General features: G+C 43.6%; 1 protein-coding gene across 3 annotated transcripts in view; it reads right to left on the bottom strand.

Annotated features, from left to right (window-relative positions):
• Positions 1-22473, bottom strand: part of SPTBN1 (spectrin beta, non-erythrocytic 1) — a 724701-nt gene that overhangs the window by 503716 nt on the left and 198512 nt on the right. The window contains exon 1 of one of the 3 annotated variants that reach the window (XM_029593445.1): positions 73-549. The exons of the other annotated variants lie outside the window; for them this stretch is intronic. Coding sequence (XP_029449305.1) covers positions 73-181 — 109 coding nt within the window. The 5' untranslated portion in view covers positions 182-549. Of the gene's footprint in view, positions 1-72; positions 550-22473 lie in introns of those variants that run through there. 3 annotated transcript variants of the gene reach the window in all.

Here is a 22473-nt window from a genome sequence, read left to right as displayed (position 1 = left end):
CAGAGAATAAAAACTGTTTAAAAAGAACAAAACAGTTTGCAGTATTAGAACTAAGGAAATGCTGGAACTTACCCTGCAGTTGTTTGAATCTTCCCTCTAACTGATTGTAATTATATGGCACCTGAGCTGTGTATCCGAGGGCCAGCGGCCCTGGCATACTGGATGTTCTTTGTAATTCCATTTATGACAAAATTTGCAAAAGATACAAAGTGCTCCAATATATACTGGTCAAACTCCAGCCTCCTCAGAAAAGCGGCTTCATTGCCCAGTGAAAATACTTGGCTGAACCTTAAGTAAATATAGCTTCGGTTCAAAATCCAGCTCCGTGGGCTGATGGCAAAGCTCTCTGTAACGGATCCAAACCTGACCAGCGTGGGGGCCTCAGCATGCAGTTTACTGGGCTCCAGTGACTTCCAAAACTAACCTAACCACTTCTAAAAGTAAAACAAAACCTGAAATTAAAACAAGCTTTCAAAGCATGCTCTGAGAAGAGGAATGCAGGCATGCCCTCCGCCTCCCTTCCAGGAGCAGCACACCTCTTCCAACCTTTCTGCTGGCTTGTAATTTAATCACTAGCCACTCACTGTGTATTTAGTGATGATGTCACTTGATTAGCATAAGGCATTGTAGAGGAAGGAAAGGCTGTACCATAGTCAGAAAGGGGGAGAAGGAAGCATGGAATGAAACAAAACGACCACCTAATGTAGCTACTATTCCACTACATTTAATGATACTACAGTTTATTCCAGCCATTTAAATCAAAAGCGGGAAGCACAGCCCCTAACAGGAACAAATTGGAAGCACCCATAAATGCTATGGGTAGGATGGTACCTCCCTAAGTAAAGCTGGTGGAATTACAACCTTTTGTTAGAAGCCTCATGTAACGGAAAAGTCTCAGATTACCAGCACATTAAAATGCAAACATTCTTCAATTGTCTTTACGGTTCTTTTTTTTTATTAATATTTATCTATATCTATAGATCTATATATCAATAGATTATATAGATATATATAAAACATTCTGGCATTTAGCCCGTGTGTGTACTTTGCACTGAGTCAGACCCAAGCGGTGCTTGCTGCACAAGGAAAACTGAACAGAACCCTCCACAGTCTGATAACCAGCAGAGTTCACTGAATCTGCCTACACATGACATCTGACAGGACAGACGAGAGAAAAAAAAATCAGTCTCAGCCTGCAGCTGAAAACTCAGAAAATAAAACTTCAGATCCACCATTATGTCATGCCCATCCTACCAACACAGATTAATGATTAACATTTGTGAGCACTGACAGTAACTGTTTAAATCTACTACATTTTATATATAAATGCTCCGTTTCGAATGGCAGAGGCAGGTATTACTGAGACTGACAAACTTGTGAACTAGTACTCTTAACATTGAAGTAACTAAAAGTTACCTAAATTTAACAAATCATTCTGCGAGCTTCTAGATTCAAGAATTTTGTTTTCACTTTGAAACCACCACCCACTAGAAAAATGCAAGGCCTTCAATGCCAGCATAGATCATTTCACACTCCAGACTAGCTGTGTGCTAACACTTTTCTTTGAATTTAAAAAGTCTGGCATTTACACAAAGAGCTACTACCACTGGTTTGTGATAGTCAAAATTATTTTCCATGAAAGTTAGTCTCTTTCCTCCTACCCAATAATAAACTAAAGCGTCCCTCCACATTTAAAAATAGCATGTCCTAAACATTACAGTGGCACAATTTGTTTGTACTTTCAAATAATTTGAACTTAGCAACACAGTTAAATAATTAAGTTGAAATTGTAAACTGTGAAGCTGTCTTGCTTTACATCTAGTTCATTTTTGTATATCCATATGTGCCCTGCACAAAACCATGTAAGGCCTCCCACATACCCAGAGTAGTATGAGTTACAGTGCATTCAGAAACTATTCAGACCCCTTCATTTTTTCCACATTTTAGAACATAAGAAATTGCCATGCTGGGTCAGACCAAGGGTACTCTGTTTCCAACAGAGGCCAAACCAGGCCACAAGAACCTGGCAATTACCCAAACACTAAGAAGATCCCATGCTACTGATGCAATTAATAGCAATGGATATTCCCTAAGTAAACTTGATTAATAGCCGTTAATGGACTTCTACTCCAAGAACGTATCCAAACCTTTTTTGAACCCAGCTACACTAATTGCACTAACCACATCCTCTGGCAACAAATTCCAGAGCTTTATTGTGCGTTGAGTGAAAAAGAATTTTCTCCGTTTAGTCTTAAATGTGCTACTTACTAACTTCATGGAATGCCCCCTAGTCCTATTATTCAAAAGTGTAAATAACAGAGTCACATCTACTCGTTCAAGACCTCTCATGATCTTAAAGACCTCTATCATATCCCCCACTCAGCTGTCTCTTCTCCAAGCTGAACAGACCTAACCTCTTCAGCCTTTCCTCATAAGGGAGCTGTTCCATCCCTTTTATCATTTTGGTTGCCCTTCTCCGTACCTGCTCCAATCGCAACTATATCTTTTTTGAGATGCGGCGACCAGAATTGTACACAGTATTCAAGGTGCGGTCTCACCATGGAGCGATATAGAGGCATTATGACATTTTCCGTTCTATTAACCATTCCCTTTCTAATAATTCCTAACATTCTGTTTGCTTTTTTGACTGCTGCAGCACACTGAGCTGAAAATTTTAAAGTATTATCCACTATGATGCCTAGATCTTTTTCCTGGGTGGTAGCTCCTAATATGGAATCTAACATCGTGTAACTACAGCAAGGGTTATTTTTCCCTATAATGCAACACCTTGCACTTGTCCACATTAAATTTCATTTGCCATTTGGATGCCCAATCTTTCAGTCTTGCAAGGTCCTCATGTAATGTATCACAGTCTGCTTGTGATTTAACTACTCTGAATAATTTTGTATCATCCGCACATTTGATAGCCTCACTCGTCGTATTCCTTTCCAGATCATTTATATATATATTAAAAAGCACCGGTCCAAGTACAGATCCCTGAGGCACTCCACTGTTTACCCTTTTCCACTGAAAAATAGATTATTTAATCCTACTCTCTGTTTCCTGTTTTTTAACCAGTTTGTAATCCACGAACTGACATCGCCTCCTATCCCATGACTTTTTAGTTTTCATAGAAGCCTCTCATGAGGGACTTTGTCAAACGCCTTCTGAAAATCCAAATACACTACATCTACCGGTTCACCTTTATCCACATGTTTGTTATGTTACAGCCTTATTCTAATGTAACCTAAATAGGGTGTTTACCCCAAGGGCACACAAACATTTACTTTGCTTCAGGGGCTGCTCCGGCTAGCATTCCTCCCATATCCTGTGCTCTCTATCCTAGAGGTGGATTCTTTTTATGGGGGAAAACTTTCATTTATGGCCCAGACAGCATGCACATCCCTGTATTTCTTGATAGCTGCAACATCCCCTGGAGGGAGATGCTGGGACAAACTAGGCAGGGTGTTAAATCATAATTTTACTGATTTGTTAAAATCAAAATTAAAGTCCATTTTATCCATAAATATGAAGTTACAGATGAATTTGGTATGAGTGTTCCCTCTGGGTAGATGTCCTTTACTTCAACATATTGAGCAGAGCTTCCCGTGGGGATGAAAATGTGCACAAAAGCTCTCCCAGCAGCCTACTAGGATTCCTATATCAGGGGTCTCCTACCACAAAAAAAACCCCAGTCTTTACTCGAGTCTCCATCTCAGTCCTGAATACCCAGCCCTGTGTCCTGGTCTCATATAGGAGCAGATCCAGATGGAGGTCCCCAGATCTTACTTGCCTCCTTTAGTGGTTTTAAATGGAGACTCCTCGTGTTGAAAAGTCTTTATGATCAGGTTCCTGCTATTCCAGCCTGGCTCCCAGCAAGGAGGAGTGACTAAAAAAAAAAAAACTCACAACAAAAAAGGGAATACATTTTTTAATTCAAAATCTTCCTTGACTAGTGCTCTATCACAGGTGCTTGCCACATTCAAAGGGTGAATGGGCTCACTGATCTTCAGCCCCTGTCCTCTGAGTAAAGCCAGCGAGGATTTATTTCCCCATAGGAGCAAGGTTTAAACAGTCCCTTTCCAAAAATAGGTTTCTTCTGGCCATCAAATGTCTCATGCTGCCAAGTCTGTCACAGGTGCTTGCCACATTCAGGGAGTGAATGGGCTCATTGGTCTTCAGCCCTGAAACAGGAATCCTACAGGGGTTCCGGCAAAATGTTTCCTCACTGCAACTGATAACAGATAGAGCCCTCTGGCAGGGAGTGCACAGAATAGGCCCACTTCAAAAAGCAAAAAGCCTGATGAGGCAGGGAGGCCTCACCAGGAAGGAAAACCCAGACATCCTTTCTGCTCTGTCTCTAACCAAAAACTAAAATTAGTTTGACTTGCAAAATGGCAGAGCTGGGATTGGTTAAATAGTCAAAGGCAACCAATCCCAGCTCTCCTGGAATGAGGAGGCTGAAGGGGATGGAAGGCTCCCATGGTCTGAAATATCAAGACTGGGACCTAGGGACAACTAGTGGTAGACAGCTTCTGGTCACACTAAAATGGATATTATGCTTTTTTTCCCCTCCTCAAGCTACACACAATACCCCATAATGACAAGCAAAATCAGATTTGTAGAAATTTGTGCAAATTAATTAAAACACAAAACAAAACTGAAATATCACATGTACATAAGTATTCAGACTCTTTACCCAATACTGTAATTGCTGTAAAAGGTACCTTAAAGTATCAAGTTTCCATGGGTATGCCGCTACAATCTTGGCATATCTGGATTTAGGTATTTTCTAACATTCTTCTATCAGGTTGGATGGGGAGTGTTGATGCACAGCTATTTTCAGGTCTCTCTAGAGATGTTTGGGTTCAAATCTGGGCTCTGGCTAGGCCACTCAGCACATTCACAGAGTTGTGCTGTAGCCACTGCTACTTTGTCTTGGCTGTATGCTTAAAGTCGTTGTCCTGGTAGAAGGTGAATCCTCACCCCAGTGTGAGGTCCAGAGTGCAGATTTAAATCAAGAATCTTTCTATACTTTGCTCCATTAATCTTTCCCTCTATCCTAGTTAGTCTCCCTGTTCCTGTAGTTGACTACATCCCCACAGCATGCTGCTGCCACCACCATGCTTCACTGTAGGGATGGTATTTGCTAGGTGACGAATGGTGTCCTATTTTCTCCAGGCATGATGCTTGGCATTCAGGCCAAAGAGTTCAGTCTGTTTCATCAGACCAGAGAATCTGGTTTCTTATTTTCTGAGAGTCCTTTTAAGTGCCTTAAGGAAAACTCCAAGCAGGCTGTCATGCACCTTTTACTGAGGAGTGGCTTATTGGCCACTCTACCATAAAAACTTGGAGGAGTGCTGCAGAGATGGCTGTCCTTCTGGAAGTTTCTCCCATCTCCACAGCAAAACTCTGGAGCTCTGTTAGAATGGCCATCAGGTTCTTAGTCACCTCCCTGACCAAGGCCTTTCTCCCCCAATTGCTCAGTTTGGGTGGGTAGCCAGCTCTATGAAGAGTCCTGGTGGTTCCAAACTTTTTCCATTTAAGAATGATAGCGGCCACTATGTTCTTCAGGACCTTCAATGCTAGAGCAATTTTTTGTACCCTTCGCCAGATCTATGAAGCTTCATAGCTGTGATTTTGCTCTAACATACTCTGTCAGCTGTGGGACCTTATATAGAAAGGTGTGTGTCTTTCCAAATCGTGTCCAATTAATTGAATTTATCACAGGTGGACTTCAATCAAGTTGGAAAAACATCAAGGATGATTAATGGAAATGACCTCAACTGAGTGTCAGAGCAAAGGGTCTGAATACTTATATAAATGTGATATTTCAAGTTTTTGGTCTTTTTTTTTTTTTTTTAATTAATTTCCATAAATTTCTACAAACCTGATTTAGCTTTGTCATTATGGGGTGTGTATAGACTGAGGAGGGAAAAAAAGGCATATCCATTTTAGAATAAGGCTGTAATGTAAGAAAATATGGAAAAAGTGAAGGGGTCTGAATTCCTTCTGAATGCACGGTAATTACCAGCAGAAGCAAGTCAGCTGGATTTGTGTGGCAGAATTTACCATGGTTTAAAAAAAATCTTATGCCAAATTTAAGAGAAATCAAATCCCAAGTTCCATGGATTTTGCATAAGTTTGAACTTCTTCAGGAACCTAATTTTGCAACGTCTGCACATCTGAGACCTGACCTTGGTGTGGGCTTTGGGGAGTTTCTGCTTATACAGTCTCTTTCACTGTATAAAGTTCATTGTGCAAGTTTATGTTCCCTTCAGAATATCACCAGGAACAAAAACCATGTTTAAGATAATTCAGTTAGCAGCTAAGACAAACAAAATCCTTTTTTTGCTTTCTGATTTTTATTTACTTCCTGAAGAGATACTAGTATTCATCATTTACAAAAAGAAACTCCTTCTTAGCCGCTCCCTCTATTATGAAGATATCAAGTTATTGCTCCACTGATCTCTAGGCTCTGAAGCAGAAGTAGAGAATACATGACTAAAACGCAGATACAGGGAATGCATCATCTGCTCTCTAGGTAAGGCACTGTCCTCTCACTACTTAGTGAGTCTCCTATTACTACTGCTCAGGAAGGAAAGGTTAAGTCGGCCATCATAGTTGGTGATTCAATTATTAAGAATGTAGATAGCTGGGTGGTTGGTGGACATGAGGATCATCTGGTGACTTGCCTGCCTGGTGCGAAAGTGGCGGACCTCATGCATCACCTAGATAGGATTTTAGATAGTTCTGGGGAGTAGTCGGCTGTCATGGTACACGTGGGCACCAACGATATAGGAAAATGTGTGACGGAAGTTCTTGAAGCCAAATTTTTGGGGGGGGGGGGGGGGGGGGGGGTTTAAGATAGAAAGCTAAAATCCAAACACCTCCAAGGTAACATTCTCTGAAATGCTTCCTGTTCGATATACAAAAGCAAGCAGAGCTCTGGAGTCTCAATGCATGCGACGTTGATGTAGGGAAGAGGGAGTTTTTCCAAAAGGATGGCACTGCCTTAATCAGGGTGGAACCAGGCTGCTGGTGTGAACCTTTAAAAAGGAGATAAAACAGCTTTTAAACCAGAACAAAGGGGAAGTCGACAGTGACTCAGCAGCACATGGTTTAGAGAGAGGTATCTTTGAAGGATACTAATGAAGCAGGAGAATTAGGAAATCCCAAAAGAGAGGTTCTAATAAAAGCAAAGTAGTGCATGTGCCTATAAAGAATCACTGGAGCTAAAAGATTCCAAATTGTCCTTGTGAACTGAAAAGCAGGCTGTTAAAAACAAAAAGTATACTTTGAAATGTATGTATGCCTGTGCCAAAATAAGTATTAAGACGTGAGAGTTAGTGTATATAGTAATGAATGATGAGACTGACAAAATTGGCATCTCAGAGACCTGGTGGAAGGAGGACAACCAATGGAACAGTGCTATATCAGGGTACAAACTATATCGCAATGACAGGGAAGATCAACTTAGTGGGGGGTGGTGCTTTATGTCCGCGATGGCATTAAATCCAACAGGAAAAAACATCCTGCATGAGACTAAATACACAGTAGAATCTTTATGGGTGGAAATCCCATGTGTGTTGAGGAATAGTATAACGACCGGAGTATACTACAGTCCACCTGGCCAAAATAAGATGGACGATGAAATTCTAAGAGAAATTAGGGAAGCTAACCAATTTGGCATTGCAATAGGAGATTTCAATTACCCCAATATTGACTGGGTAAATGTAACATCAAGACATGCTAGATAGGTAAAGTTCCTGGATGGAATAAATAACTGGTTCAGGAATTAACAAGAGAGTGAGCTATTTTATATCTAATTCTTAGGATTTGGTGGTAGAGGTACTAGCGGTGGGACCACTTGGCAACAGTGATCATAACATGATCAAATGTGAATTAATGACTGGAAGGGGAACAATAAGTAAATCTACAGCTCTAGCACTAAACTTTCAAAAGGGAAATTTGATAAAATGAGGAAAATTAGAAAAAACTGAAAGGTGCAGCTACAAAGGTTAAGAATCAAATTCAAAAAGAAACTAAAAACACTTCTGTTCAACCATGCCTACACAGAATAGCATTCCCTTCTTCTCCTTAGCCCGCCCCCCCCCCCCCCTTCCAGGTGACTGCCCGCTCCTTACATTAAGGAGTTATTCAATGTAAATTGTAAATTGTTAATTTGTTAAATTGTTAATTGTGATTCTCCGGTTATGATTTCCTTGTTTTCTATCCTTCATACTGCCTTTTGGTTACCCCCGCGCCCAGTTACTCTCCCTGTTGAAATGTACTTTCCAAACTTGCAGTTATTATGTGAACCGGTATGATGTCCCCACTAATACCGGTATATAAAAGTTCCTAAATAAATAAATAAAATAAATGTACAACAGGCATGGACATTGTTTAAAAATTTAATCTTAGAAGCACAGTCCAGATGTATTCCACACATTAAGAAAGGTAGAAGGAAGGCCAAATGATATCTGGCATGGTTAAAAGGTGAGGTAAAAGAGGCTATTTTAGTCAAAAGAACTTCCTTGAAAAGTTGGATCCAGCTAAAGAAAATGGGAAAAAGCATATGCATTGGCAAGCTAAATGTAAAATATTGATAAGACGCTAAGATAATTTGAAAAGTATGCTGTAGAGGCAAAAACTCGTAATGAAAACTTTAAATTATATCCGAAGCAGGAAGCCTGCAAGAGAATCAGTTTGACCATAAGGTGACTGAAGGGTTAAAGGGACATTTAAGGAAGGTAAGGCCATCGCGGAAAGACTAAATTAATTCTTTGCTTTGGTGTTTACTAGTAAGAATGTTGGGGAGATAACTGTTCGAGACTATGTTCCAAAGTGATAATTCAGATGAAGCAAATCACAGTGAACCTGGAAGATGTAGTAGGCCAAATTGACAAACTGAAGAGTAGCAATTTACCTGGATCAGATGGTATACTCACACAATTAAACTCCGGAATTCATTGCCAGAGGATGTGGTTAAGTAAGTTAGTGTAGCTGGGTTTAAAAAAGGTTTGGATAAACTGCTATTAATCAAGTTGACTTAGGGAATATTCACTGCTTATTACCGGTATTAGTAGCATGGGATCTATTTAATATTTTGGTACTTGTAACCTGGATTGACCACTGGTGGAAACAGGATGGTGGGCCTGAAAGACCTTCTGTCTGATCCAGTATGGCAGCTTCTTATGCCCTTATGAACAAAACCCAAAAAAGAAAGCCATGAAAAAGACAAGCAGATATTCTGAAGACTCTAGTACATACAGGGTTTATTTTTTGGGTTTTTTATTTATTTATTATTTTACAATAATTAAACAAAGATACACTTTGTATGAAATTGTAAGAGAATATGAAAAGAAATGTAACAAAACTTCCATTCTAGTAACTGAAAAGCAGAGAGATACATTATAAACAAGAGCCCTACCACTTCCCATCTTCATAACTCAAACCCATAAAGAAACAGTAGGGGAGTATTTTCTAAACTTAAAGGAGACATCGAATTAACTTAAACATCAAGTAATAGATTGGCGACTATACAATCACAGTATATATTTTTTTATTTCCCCAGTTATTAATCGGTGGCAGAATCATGCCTTCTGCTATTTAGAAACTCCATCAAGTGCTCAGGGTTGAAAAAAATAAATGTACTACTAGAAATCTTTATGACACATCTGCATGGTAATGCAGTTGGAAAGTAGCTCCAATTGCATTTACTTCTGATCTCATAGAAAGGAAAACCTTGTGTCTTAATTGCATTGGTCTAGCTAGGTCAGGAAATATACAAACAGGTTGTCCTTGATAATTTACATTCAAATTTTTAAAGTATGCTTTCATTATAAGGCTAAAGTCCTGTTCAGAATAAAGAGAAACAAATAATACGGCTCTTTCTATAATTTCAGGATTTGAATTTTCCAAGTACTGGGTTAGATTAAGGAAATCCGGCCTATTATCTATCACACTTTGGGAATTTCCAGTTCTCTGTAATAGAAAACTGATCTTTTTTACAGCTGGTATCTGATTTGGAGAGATTTTTAAGGCCTCCTGAAGAGTACATACAGGGTTTTAACACCTTTAAACCAGCACTAGAAATTCTTCCATATAATGGTTTGGACATGCATATTTGTGTGCACTAGTGATTATACAGGCACCGAGCAATATTCTTCTCAACCTATGCTGAAGCCAAGAAAGGCTATATTGCTTTAGAAGAGCAACTCTATGTACGTTGTGTGTTGTTTTTTTTTAATGTTTTATTTGATTGGAAGAAGCGATTCATAAATTCAAATCTAAATAAATAACGGATAGCTAGCTATACTAAAATATTTCAAATGAGTATATAGCAGTACATAACTAGTTAAATTGCTACAAATGAAATGAATAACTTGATATGATTCAAAGGATGTATGGAAATAAATCTTTACGCAAATAATTAATATATCTGGCTCATAATGAATCTGTTGTGAGAAAAGATCACATTTCTGGAAAAGGTCTGCAGACCATGTATTCAGCGTATATGGACAGGAATAGAAAGTGAGCCAATTTATTTTCACAATTCGCTAAAATACCTGTGATAACAGCCTGACATTTTATTTGGAATATCACAGAATTGAGGTTGTTTTTTTAATTAGATATTCTCTGTTGGAAAGATAGACCCTTGAGCCGAGACAAGGTTGTCACTACCACCAGGAGATGGCCCCTGTTGGTCCTCGTCATCGGGAGGCAGTACAGGAGAAAACCCAACTGGACCTTCACCTATACCAGCCCTCGTTCCCTGCAGGTTGAGCCTTGGGTACCGGGGCCGGCAGGACTTAGGCATGGGTCTCTCAAGGCATGGAACTAGAAGCTGAAGCAGTGTCAGATGATCCAAGTGTTGAGGCAGGCAGTGGATAAGTGGAAACAGGAAGCGAAGCAGCAGGGTAAAGAGGTCAGGCAGAAGGTCAGGGCAGGCAGAGATCAAGCAGACTCTAGATACCAGGCAAAAGTCAAGGCAGGCGGAGGTCAAGCAGAGTCAGCCGAAGCAATCAGAACCAAAAGATCAATCCATAGGGATGAGGAGCAAGGCAGGGACTAGGAACAGGAATGCTGGAACTAGGAATCAGGAACAGGAGGCAAGGCATGAACGCTGGAATCAAGGCAGGAATCGGGAACGCAGACAACTTGCACTCAAGAATGAGTAGGACCTGTTGCCGAGGCAAAGTGGTGGTAGCAGGGCAGGGTATATATACCCACCCTGCCTGTCGTCATCTTCATGGGCTGCAGGGAACTTTCCCACTGCTGGCCCTTTAAATTCACTGCAGAGGCGTATGCGCATGCCTAGGGAGCCGGCGCGAAGCTCAGCATCGGCGGTGTGTGAGGGTGCCTCATGAGCAGACCGCTACCGCAGCAGTCTGCATCAGCAGAAGCAGGAATGGGCATCCTACCGACCCAGGTGAGGGGAGACGGTCGCGGTCTCACGCGATCAGGGATCCTAACAAATACTCCCTCTTAGCAGGTCCAGGTTTTCCCAGATGGGCGGCATGGAACTGCTGGAGTAGTGCCTTGTCTACTATATTGGAGGTGGGCTCCCATGTATTTTCATCAGGTCCAAAACCTTCCCAGGCAATTAAATATTCCCATCTTTTGTGATGGCGTCTTACATCCAGTATCTCCTTCACTTGGTTTATCTGTACCTCTTCCGCCAACACATCCTGTGGTTTGGGAGGCTTTCGCCGCGGCCAAGACAAAACTAGAGGTTTCAAGAGAGACACATGAAACATTGCGTATCTTCAGAGAAAAAGGCAGTCTCAGACAGTTTGCGACAGGTCCAATTCGTTCGATGATGGAGAAGGGACCAATATATCGAGGAACCAGCCTCATTGAAGGCACCCGGACGCGGATATGGCGGGTACTAAGCCATACTCTGTCCCCAGGGTTAAAGAGGTGTGCAGGCCACCGATGTCTATTGGTCCCCCTTCTTTGCCTCTTCAGCTGCTAGCCGGAGATTGTTCTGTGTGCTGGTCCAGCGGGAGAACAGTTGTTGTGCTGTGAGCTGAGCCATGGGAGAGGGCATCGAGAGGTGTGGGAAGTGGCGGGACCGGTTGTTTGCCATAGACTACCTAGAAGGGCAAAGAGCCAGTTGCTGAGTGGGTGTAAGAGTTGTGCAAAAACTCTGCCCAAGGGAGCAGGGAGGCCCAATCATCTTGTCTACTGTTTAAGAAGGAGCAGAGAAAGATCTTTAAAGTTGTCTGTTGTCCTGCGGATGGTATGCCGTGATAAAGTAGAGATGGTCAGCGAACTTCTTACACAGCGATCGCCAGAAATTCGCTGTGAACTGAGCTTGGCGATCGGAAGCTATGTGCTGCGGAAGCCAATGAAGGCGGAAAATGTGCTGAGTGAAAAGCTGGGCCAGTTCAGGGGCTGAAGGAATTTTAGGGACAGCAGTGAAATGGGCCATCTTTGAAAACCTATCGATGACTACCCAGATTACTTGGTAACCATTCGACGGGGGCAGGTCAACTAAAAGGTCTGTCGAGAGATGGGTCCATGGTTGCAGGATGCCCCAGGGATGTCCGGTCAAAGGCTTCTGTCAGGCAGTAATAGACATAGGCCTTAATGTCCTATCCATTTGCAGTCACCAGTAATACTGCCGCAAAAGTCCAGCGTATGTGCTTTTCCCGGGTGCCCAGTGATGAGGGAATCGTGAGCCCAGGCTAGGACTTTCCACTTGAGGCGAAGGGGCACCACCATTTTTCCTGGTGGGACAGCCTGAGTGGTGGCTAGGAGGATCTTTGCAGGGTCGATAATATACTGGGGAACCACAGAGTATTTTTCGTCTCAAAGGCCCTGGAATGAGTGAGCATTCTTGGAGGCTGGTCTGTAACGTAGGGTAAAGTTGAACCACCTAAAGAATAGCGACCAGCAGGGCCTGACTAGGATTTAACTGTTGGGCATAGCTGAGGTATTCTAAGTTCTTGTGGTCCGTAAAGATAGCGATGCGGTGTTGTGCCCCCCTCAAGCCATTGCCACCATTCCTCAAATACCATCTTAATGGCAAGAAGTTCCTTGTCTCCAATGCTGTAATTTCTTTCAGCTAGTGTAAACTTTTGTGAGAAATATGAACATGGCAGCAGGGTACCCTTCTCAAAGTGCTGGCTCAATACAGCTCCCACAGCCGTGACAGAGGCACCACCTCTACCACGAAAGGGGCATGAGAGGTCTGGATGTTGAAAGCACATATCCTGTAGGAAGGCGCCCTTCAAATCATTGAAAGCCACAGTTGTCTCGGGCAGCCATTGTTTGGGGTTGGCCCCCTTCTTGGTGAGTGCAGTGAGGGGTGCCACCAGGCGAGAGTATTGAGGAATAAAATGCCTGTAGAAATTGGCAAATCCCAGAAGTGTTGTAGGCCTGAAGTCCAGATGGTTGTGGCCAATCCTGGATGCTGGAGACCTTCTCTGTGTCCATGTGGAATCCTGTGGTTGAGACGATAAAGCCTAAGAAAGGAAGGGATTCCTGTTTGAACAAGCACTTTTCTAGTCTGGCAAACAACTTATGGTCTCTCAGACAGAATACGCACCTGACCTCCCAGCGATGGGAAAACAGGTCCCTGGAGTATATTATCATGTCATTCAGGTACACAATGATGCTAGAGTGGAGCATGTCCCGGAAGACCTCATTCATGATGTTTTGGAAGACCGCTGGGACATTGCAGAGGCCGAAAGGCATCACTAAATACTCATAGTGGCCGTCACTGGTATTAAAGACTGTCTTCCACTCATCACCTGGTTTGATGCATACGAGGTTATAGGCCCAATTTTGTGAACAATTAGCCTTCTGAAGGCAGTCTAGCAGCTTCAGGATAAGTGGTAAAGGATACAGATCTCTCCTGCTGATGGCATTCTATCCACAGTAGTCAATACAGGGCCATAAGAACCCATCCTTTTTAACTACAAAGAAAAAAAACAGCACCAACTGGTGAGGTGGAAGGGTGGATGAACCCCCTGTCGTGGTTCTCCTGGATATATTTGGACATGGCTTGGGTCTCTGGCAGTGACGGGGGGTATTCTTGTCCTTGCGAAGGCATGATGCCTGGGAGTAGGTCAATGGCGCAGTCAAATGGGTGATGCTCAGGAAGCGTCTCAGCTTTTTCCTTGGAGAAGATGTCTGCAAAATCGGCATATTGCGGAGGCAAGGTGAGTGGTGTGGTAGCCAGGAGGAGCCCGGTTCGAGGAACATCTGAGGCAGGTAATGTGACAGTGTGCCGCCGCCCCCCCAGGCAGCCAATTGTAAGGTCTCCCAATCGATGTGGAGGGATGCATCTGGAGCCAGGATAGGCCCAAGACCACCGGATGTATGGCCTTCTTCAGGACGAAGGAGATCTCCTCCTCATGGAGGATCCCAGTAAGTAGCCTCACAGGGATAATCCATCCAGGTAAGGGATCCCCACAGATGAAGGAAATCACCAGGGGAAAGACCTAATTGACTGACCAGGTCTGTTAGAATAAAGATCCCTCTGGCTCCGGAGTCGATTAGTGCCTGGGTAGAGAAGGCACCACAGGGATAGATGATAGTTACAGGTGCAGTGCAAAGGGGAGCAGGATTGATATAGTCCAGAGTCATCTCCCCGCTTAGGCTCTGGAATTTCCCAGCCTCTTGGGACATTGTGCTAGCATGTGCCCCTTGCCAGCGCAGTAGAGGCACAACCCTAGAGACCGCATCGTTGTTTCTCTTCCAGAATAAGCTGGCTCTGGCCAAGCTGCATGGGTTCCTCTCCCTGAGGCTGGCCAGGTTCAGGAGGTGAGGACGGGATCAAGGGCCGAGAGAAAGATAGAGATAGTGGTACTGCCTTATGGCAAGGCTTAACCTCCTGAAGGTGCTGCTGGAGGAGACAATCAATACGATCGGAGAGGTCAATAAGTCCCTCTAAGTCAGGGGTGGGCACTTTCGGTCCTCGAGAGCCACAAACCAGTCTGGTTTTCAGGATATCCCTAATGAATATACATGAGAGAGATTTGCATGCACTCTGCCTCAGTTGTATGCAAATCTATGTCATGCATATTCATTAGGATATCCTAAAACCTCGACAGGTTTGTGGCCCTCGAGGACTGGAATTGCCCACCCCTGCTCTAAGTCTTTAGGTAGTTCCCGAGCAGCCAGCTCATCCTTAGTCCTCGAGAACAGCCCCTCCAAGAAAATGATCCTGAGACTATTCTCTCACCACCCCAGCTCGGAGACTAGGGTATGGAACTCCACTGAATATTCCACCAGTGGACGTGACCCTTCATGGAGGTCAGAGGCTGCCACAGACTGTCGCCCAGGTTCATCGAATACTTGCTTAAAAGTCTGTACAAAGCATGGGAGGTCCTGAAGCAGAGGGTCTCCGTGTTCCCACAAGGGAGAGGGGCTCAGGCCAGGGCCTTGCCGTCCAAGAGCGATGGAATGAATGTCTTGACCTGGTCACTAACGAATTGGGCCTGTTGCAGAGAGAAATGCATAAAAACAGTGGTTTAGAAATCCATGACACTGTCAGGGGTCCCCAGCATAATGAGGAGGTGCAGGAAGGTGAAGAGCCGCTGGGGAAATGGGTGGTGTCACTGGATCAGGAGGATGGGTGCTGGTCATCGGGGCGGTGTCCAGGTGGCTTACCAGCAATCCCACTGTGGCGGCTAGCATATCTAGGCAATGCTGTTGCAGTCTCTGGGCCAGTCCGGAGATAGCCTCCAGGCCAGTCAGGTCCGCCGGTTCCAAGGCCTCAGCAACCTATTGGAAAGGTGGACCCCTGAGCAGAGTCGAGGTTGTCACTACCACCAAGAGAGGGCCCCTATTGGTCCTTGGTGTCGAGAGGCGGTACAGGAGAAGAAAACCCAACTGGACCTTCACCTATACCAGCCCTCGTTCCCCGCAGGTTGAGCCCTTGGGTACCGGGGTCGGCAGGACTTAAGCACGGGTCTCTCAAGGCATGGAACCAGAAGATGAAGCACTGTCAGACAAGCCAATGGTCGAGGCAGGCAGCGGACAAGCGGGGTCAAGAGGCCAGGCAGAAGGTCTGGGCAGGCAGAGATCAAGCAGAGTCGAGATACCAGGCAAAAGTCAAGGCAGGCGGAGGTCAGGAAGAGTCAGGCGAAGCAGAGTCAGAACCAGATCAATCCATAGGGACAGGGAGATAAGTAACAGGAATGCTGGAACCAGGAATAGGAGGCAAGGCAGGAACGTTGGCATCAAGGCAGGGATCGGGAACACAGACAACTCGCACTCAAGAATGAGCAGGACCCGTTGCTGAGGCGACGTAATGGTAGCAGGGCAGGGTATATATACCCACCCTGCCTGATATCTTCGCGGGCCACAGGGAACATTCCCGCCACTGGCCCTTTAAATTTGCTGCAGAGGCACACGCACGCACCTAAGGAGCCGGGAGTGGAGCTCAGCGTTGGCATCATGTGGGGGGTGCTGTGTGAGCAGGCAGCTGCTGTGGCGGTCAGCATCAGCAGTGGGAGGCAACGATGGGGAAAGTAGGAACGGGCCTCCTGCCCGCCCAGATGAGGGAACCCCATTGCGGTCTCACTAGGCCGGGGATCCTAACATTATCATTATGAGACTTGGAGATACTTTTCAAACTACTGTCTTCATAAAGATCACAGATTGTAAACAGCTTTTCCTCCATTTTCAGTTACCATTCACATTCTTTTAAACAGAATCTACCTGTCAGCAGTTTTCTCATCTGCATAGAGATTGTGTTCCAGCATTAGAGAGCATAAATTTCAATCTGAAAAATTAGGAAGACTATTTTTACAGGTGGAGTCTATTTTCTGATTGAGAGACCTTTCTTAAACTATCAGTGATCTGACACTAATGTAAAGTAGAGATCCACATTTGTTATGAATTTTTCAATCATGTTAAAAAGATATAGGACATTATTTATGAACCTTGTTTGGCATATTTTACAGTTTCATTCCATTTTTCAAGAATTCCCTTTGAACATTTGGAAAAAGCAGGAATTGGGACTATGGCCAATATGTGACAGTGACCTGATGTATGTATGATTGTCCCTAAAACAAAACAAAAAAAAAAGTTTATCATGTCCGCCCATCCTTCTTTAAATTATATCAAGTTATTCACTTCATTTGAATCACATTGTTTTACTGGTATTTTATATAATTATTTTGTTTTTTTTTATTTATTTTTGCTATATATTTGTGAGAGAGAAAAAACAAAACACTTTGTAAAGAACCCAGAGAGGCAGCTGGTATTAAGTTTGGCTAATTGATCCTGCTATCTACAGAGAACCCTTTTTACCGGTAAGCAAACTTGCCTTCTCCGTTGACAAGCAGGACTGAATTATCCATATTGTGTGGGGTTCCCAAGCTGAGGGTTGCAAGGGACACCATTACTTAAGGCAACCCAACCTCTCCAAGTGAAGCGTGGACCACTGGTTGAACATGCTGCACAGAACACTTGTCATAGTAACATAGTAATGTCAGCAGAAAAGGACCAGATGGTCCATCCAGTCTGCCCAGCAAGCTTAAGGTAGTAATTGCCTCTCTGTGCAGTTTACGTCCATATTTTTCTTAAGGGTAGTAACTGCTGCTCCATTCAGTTATCCCCAAGCCTTATGATAACTCATAAAAATTGCAGCTAACAACATTTTTTACTGGGTGATTAGCTTTCTTGAAAATTCAGACAGTGCTGCTTGATGTGCTTTAAGGACTTGGCTGTAGTACAGTCCTGTGCTTTTTCCCTTATGTCTGCAGATTGGTACCCCAGCCGATAGATGTCTGGGCCCTCTTGGTTGTTTGAATCCAATTCCCTTTTTCCCCCCTGCCATAGAAGCAGGGAGCAATGTTGCAGTTGCATTTAAAGCATCAAAGTTACTGTCTCCATGGGACAATGTCCAGACAGTGGTGGGACATGAAAGTGTGAACAGATGACCAAGTAGCAGCTATGCAAGTGTCTTCAGTGGAAATGGCCCTGAAATAAATCCACTGTAGCTGCCATAGTTCTCACTTGATAAGCCTTGACAAAGACTAATCTGTAAGCCAGCTACCACGTGTGCTATACAGTCTGCTAGTCGAGTGTCAGGATGTAGGCTCTGTAGCACATGTACACAGGATGAAATCTGCAATAGTGATTTTGTTTAGGAATAAACATAATATCACAGCTTCCTAACCTATATGCTGCAGGTGAATTACAGGTAAATCACAATAAATGATAAGGCTTACTGTTTAGTCCAAGTAACCAGCCTGGGTCTTTGCAGAATTGCTTCTTTCCAACGCAGTTCACACACAATGGAGACAAGACTGTAGTTTGTAGAAAAAGGGACAAGACCTTCACAATATAATTTAACATTAGTACATGGCTTTGTAGAACTCATGGGTCTCCTCCAGGATTCCATACTTCGTTTAGGTCTCCATGCCATCTAAATGCTGGGAATACCTATGAGGTGTCCCTGAATTTCTTTTGAGTCCTTTGAGGACTATTCTGGATCCTCAGGGGCAAGGCCATATAGTAGCCTATCTGTAATGTGGAGCTGACTATTTCTAAGCCATTCTGTGGCTCTGAACTGGGCAGACCTTGGTTTAAAACCAGAGAATAAACCTTCTTCCCTGACAGAATCCCCCCACCCAAAAACACACACACACACACACACACAGTGGGGCCTTCCGAGAACCTCAAAGTTTCATTGGAATCTGGCATCACAGCACAGTCTAGAATAGAGTTAGAAAAGGAAAGTACATGAGAACATAAGATTTGCCATACTGGGTCAGACCAAAGGTCCAAACATGCATAGTAATATACTAACATAGTAGTGAAGACAGAAGTTTAAGGTAGTAACTGCAGCTCTGTGCAAGTTAACACTAAGCCTTATGTTAAGGGTAGTAATATTTACACTGCACATTGAGCAGAGGATTTCAAAATATCCATAATGATGCTTAGATTCTTTTCCTGGGTAGTGACTCCCAATGTGGAACCTTACATTATATAGCTATAATTTGGGTTGCTGTTCTCTACATGCTTCACTTTGCACTTGTCCAAGTTAAATGTCATCTGCTATTTGGATGCCCAGTCTCCCAGTCCTGCAAGGTACTCTTGAAATTTCTTACAATCCTCTTGTGATTTAACAACTTTGAATAATTTGAATCAGTAAATTTGATCATCTCACTCATCGTTCCCATATCTATGTCATTTATGAAATCAGTGGGCCCTTGAGTTACAAACAAATTTCGAGTTAGACCAAACATATGAGAGAGCGCGAGAGAGCGAGTGAGCCAGAAAGCCAGAGACCAACCATAGACAGAGACAGAGACTAACCATAATGCCCTCATACTAGATAGGTATTTTTACCCCTATATGAGGCCCACCTAGTTACTCGAGGTGAGGTGTAGGTATTAGTGTTGTGTTAGGGGCCACTTTGACATGCAGAGTGTGACATATGAACAGAACAGTGCACTCTTGTGAAGATTTGATGACCTTCGGAGTGAGGAAACTCACCCAAAGATGAGATTTGTGCAATGTTCTCTCAACCTAGCTTGATGTTACCCAGGTAGAAAGTCCATATGCAGATATTGTAAAGGAACTGGTGGAGGATGAAATTGTTGTTTCTGGTAGGTTAGGCACATTTTATAACTATTTGTTGAGTACACTAGGAAATTATTGGTGTTGCTGGTAGTTACAGAAATTATACAACCATTTTTTTATTATAGAAATGGTTAGGTAAGGGGTGCTTTTTGGAGGTTTGGAACGCATTATGGGTATTTCCATTATTTCCTATAGAAAAAATAGTCTTGACTTACAACCAACTTGAGTTACAACCAGCCTTCTGGAACCAATTGAGTTCGTAAGTCAAGGGTCCACTGTACTTTAAAAAGCAGCGATCCTAGTACAGATCCCTGTGGTACTCCACTATTTACCTTTCTCCATTGAGAAAACTGACCATTTAGTCATACTCTGTTTTCTATTTTTTAACCAGTTCTCAATCCATAACAGAACACTGCCTCTTATACCATGATTTTTAAATTTCCTCAAGTCTCTCTCATGAAGTACTCTGTCAAACGTTTACAATATCTGGAGCACTGGGTGGGGCACCCCTACAGGCATAGAATGCGATGTCTCTGGTGCCCTGGGTGAAGTGCCCCTTCAGACACTGGGTTCAATGTCTCTGGAACACTGTATGAGGTGCCCTCTTCAGGTACAGGGTCTGATGCAACTGGTGCACTAGATGAAACACCTCCTTCAGGCACAGAGTTTGATGCACTGGATAAAGTGCTCCCTTCAGGCATGGAGTCCATCTCCTCAGCCTGAGCACCCTCTTCAGGCACAGAGACCGGCACAGCAGGATGAAGAGCCCATCCCAGTCACTTTTCAGTCTTAGCTGTTTGCAGTAATTGCAATTCTTCTCTAGCCCTGTTTTATTTACGTAACATACATGGAGATCAGTCCTCTTTATGGCATTTTTCGAGTTCCTTAATTGTTAAGCCAAGACCCCAATGGGGGATTGAACTGGAATCTGCTCCAAAGCTTAGGAGAGAAGTTTGGATCAAAGAACCCTGGAGGTCACACCCCTGAGAAAAGGGGATTGGCTGGGTATCAGCTAAAAGCATTGCTGGGAAGCAGGAAATGGTTCACAGCAACCTGAAGGCTGACCTGCTCTTGCTACCGAACCTGCTTCTTTCTGAAGGTGCAACTTACTCTTGATTCCAGGTCCTGGCCTCTAAGTCAGCTTCTTTTCCAAGCCTACTTCACAGTGAACTTGCTACTGATTCCAGCTTCTGGCCTGTAAGTTCAGCTTTTTTGTTCAAGCATGCTTAATTGTGAATCTGTTTCTGACGCCTGCTTTTGACCTGCAAAGCCAGATTTCAAGTTAAGCCTGCTTCTGTGTAAATCATTCCAGATTCCAGTTCTTGGGCAGCACTGCAGCTTGCTACTCAGCCCAATCCAGTTCCTATGTGCAACCTTCTTGATGCCTGACTTTCCAGCCTGAGCACCCCTGCTCCATATCTGCGAGCATCAAGAGGACAGGAACCTGGCATTAATAGAACCTAATAGCCTAGCATCATTTTCTTTCTTAATTTTTGATAATCTGCTTGTGTATATCAACAGATTCCTTCCAAGGAACACCTTGGAAATTTCCCACCTTAATGTAGATGAATAGTCCCTGGGTTCATGTTGAAAGTTAAAATCTTCTATTGTATTTTAAATCACTTTAGCCTGCACTTTGTTATCTAACAAAGAGGTGTTAAATCTCCAGGTCCTGCGAGTATTGATCATAGCCTGAAAATTAAGTGCAGTAGATACTGAATGGTAATCTGAAATAGCTGAAGATAGGATACTGCAGAATTCCAAAGGAAATATTAAGGGTTTGCACTGTAAATGATCAATCCTAGTATAAGAATAAAATATTGGGGAAAAAATGTATAATCTTTTCTATTAGGATTCAAGGACTTCCACTGCAGTTTGTAAGTATTGGCAAGCAGGAAAAAATCCAACACGTGGTGGTGTGCTGGTAGCAGAAGAATTAGATGTATCTAGTACATTCTCCCTCTGAGTAAAGGGCCTGAGGAAAATTCCAATAGAACTTTGGAAGACTGGCAAAGAACTCACTATGCCTATGATTGGGACCATAAATATTAGCCAAGGTAAACTCTTGAGAATATAACTGGTAATTCAAGAGTTCATATCGAGATTCTGGATTAACGTCTGAAGTCTCAGTGTTGATGGATAGAAATTTATGGATTAAAATACAAGTACCTGGAGAGCGAATGACGTCACCGCGCAGGACGGCAGCCTGAGCTCCGGGCTGCTCATCCCCCGCACAAGAATCGCTCGCCATCGGCGTTTCCAGGCCTCTGTTTTCGCCGCAAACTCACCCAGCTGCTGCCCAAGACGTGAGGATGGCGGCTGCAAAAAAAAAAAACGGATCTTAAACAATTCTCCTTCGCCGCAGCCGCGGCGGAGCTGGAGCCGGAGGAGGGAACCAAAATGGCGGACAGGCCGCGTTCATCACCGGGACCGGCGGAGGAGGTAATTCCCGGGTCCCTGGGGCAAGGGGACACCTCGATTCCCACCAGAGAGGAGTTTAAGGCGTGGTTTGGGGCCCTCCATGATGATATGGCTCAGTTTCGTCGGGAGATGGAAGAAATAGTAGCAGGTCTTAAGACTGACGTTACTGAGCTCCAGCACCGCGTGGAGTCTGCTGAAGACAGCTTGGAAGAGCAACAAACCTCAGTTCAGTCCCTAAGCACAGACTGTCAAAAAATTAAAGATTTGCACGATGAATTGACGCGCCATGTAAAAGATATGGAGAATAGATTGCGTAGATCCAACCTCCGGTTCCGGGGTGTCCCTGAAGAGGCGACCTTCTCTGACTGCGCTAGGGTGGTACAAGGAATATGTGCCCAGCTGTTAAGGGAAGGCGAAAGCCCGGAAGATAACACCCCTATTCTGCTAGACAGGGCGCACCGGACACTTGGAGCACCAAGAAATAACCAGGCTCGGGAC

The sequence above is a fragment of the Rhinatrema bivittatum genome, chromosome 3, assembly GCF_901001135.1.
Source record: "Rhinatrema bivittatum chromosome 3, aRhiBiv1.1, whole genome shotgun sequence".
Lineage (NCBI taxonomy): Eukaryota > Metazoa > Chordata > Amphibia > Gymnophiona > Rhinatrematidae > Rhinatrema > Rhinatrema bivittatum.
The sequence above is the reverse complement of the archived record's forward strand: the minus strand, read 5'-3'. Positions and strand labels throughout refer to the sequence as shown.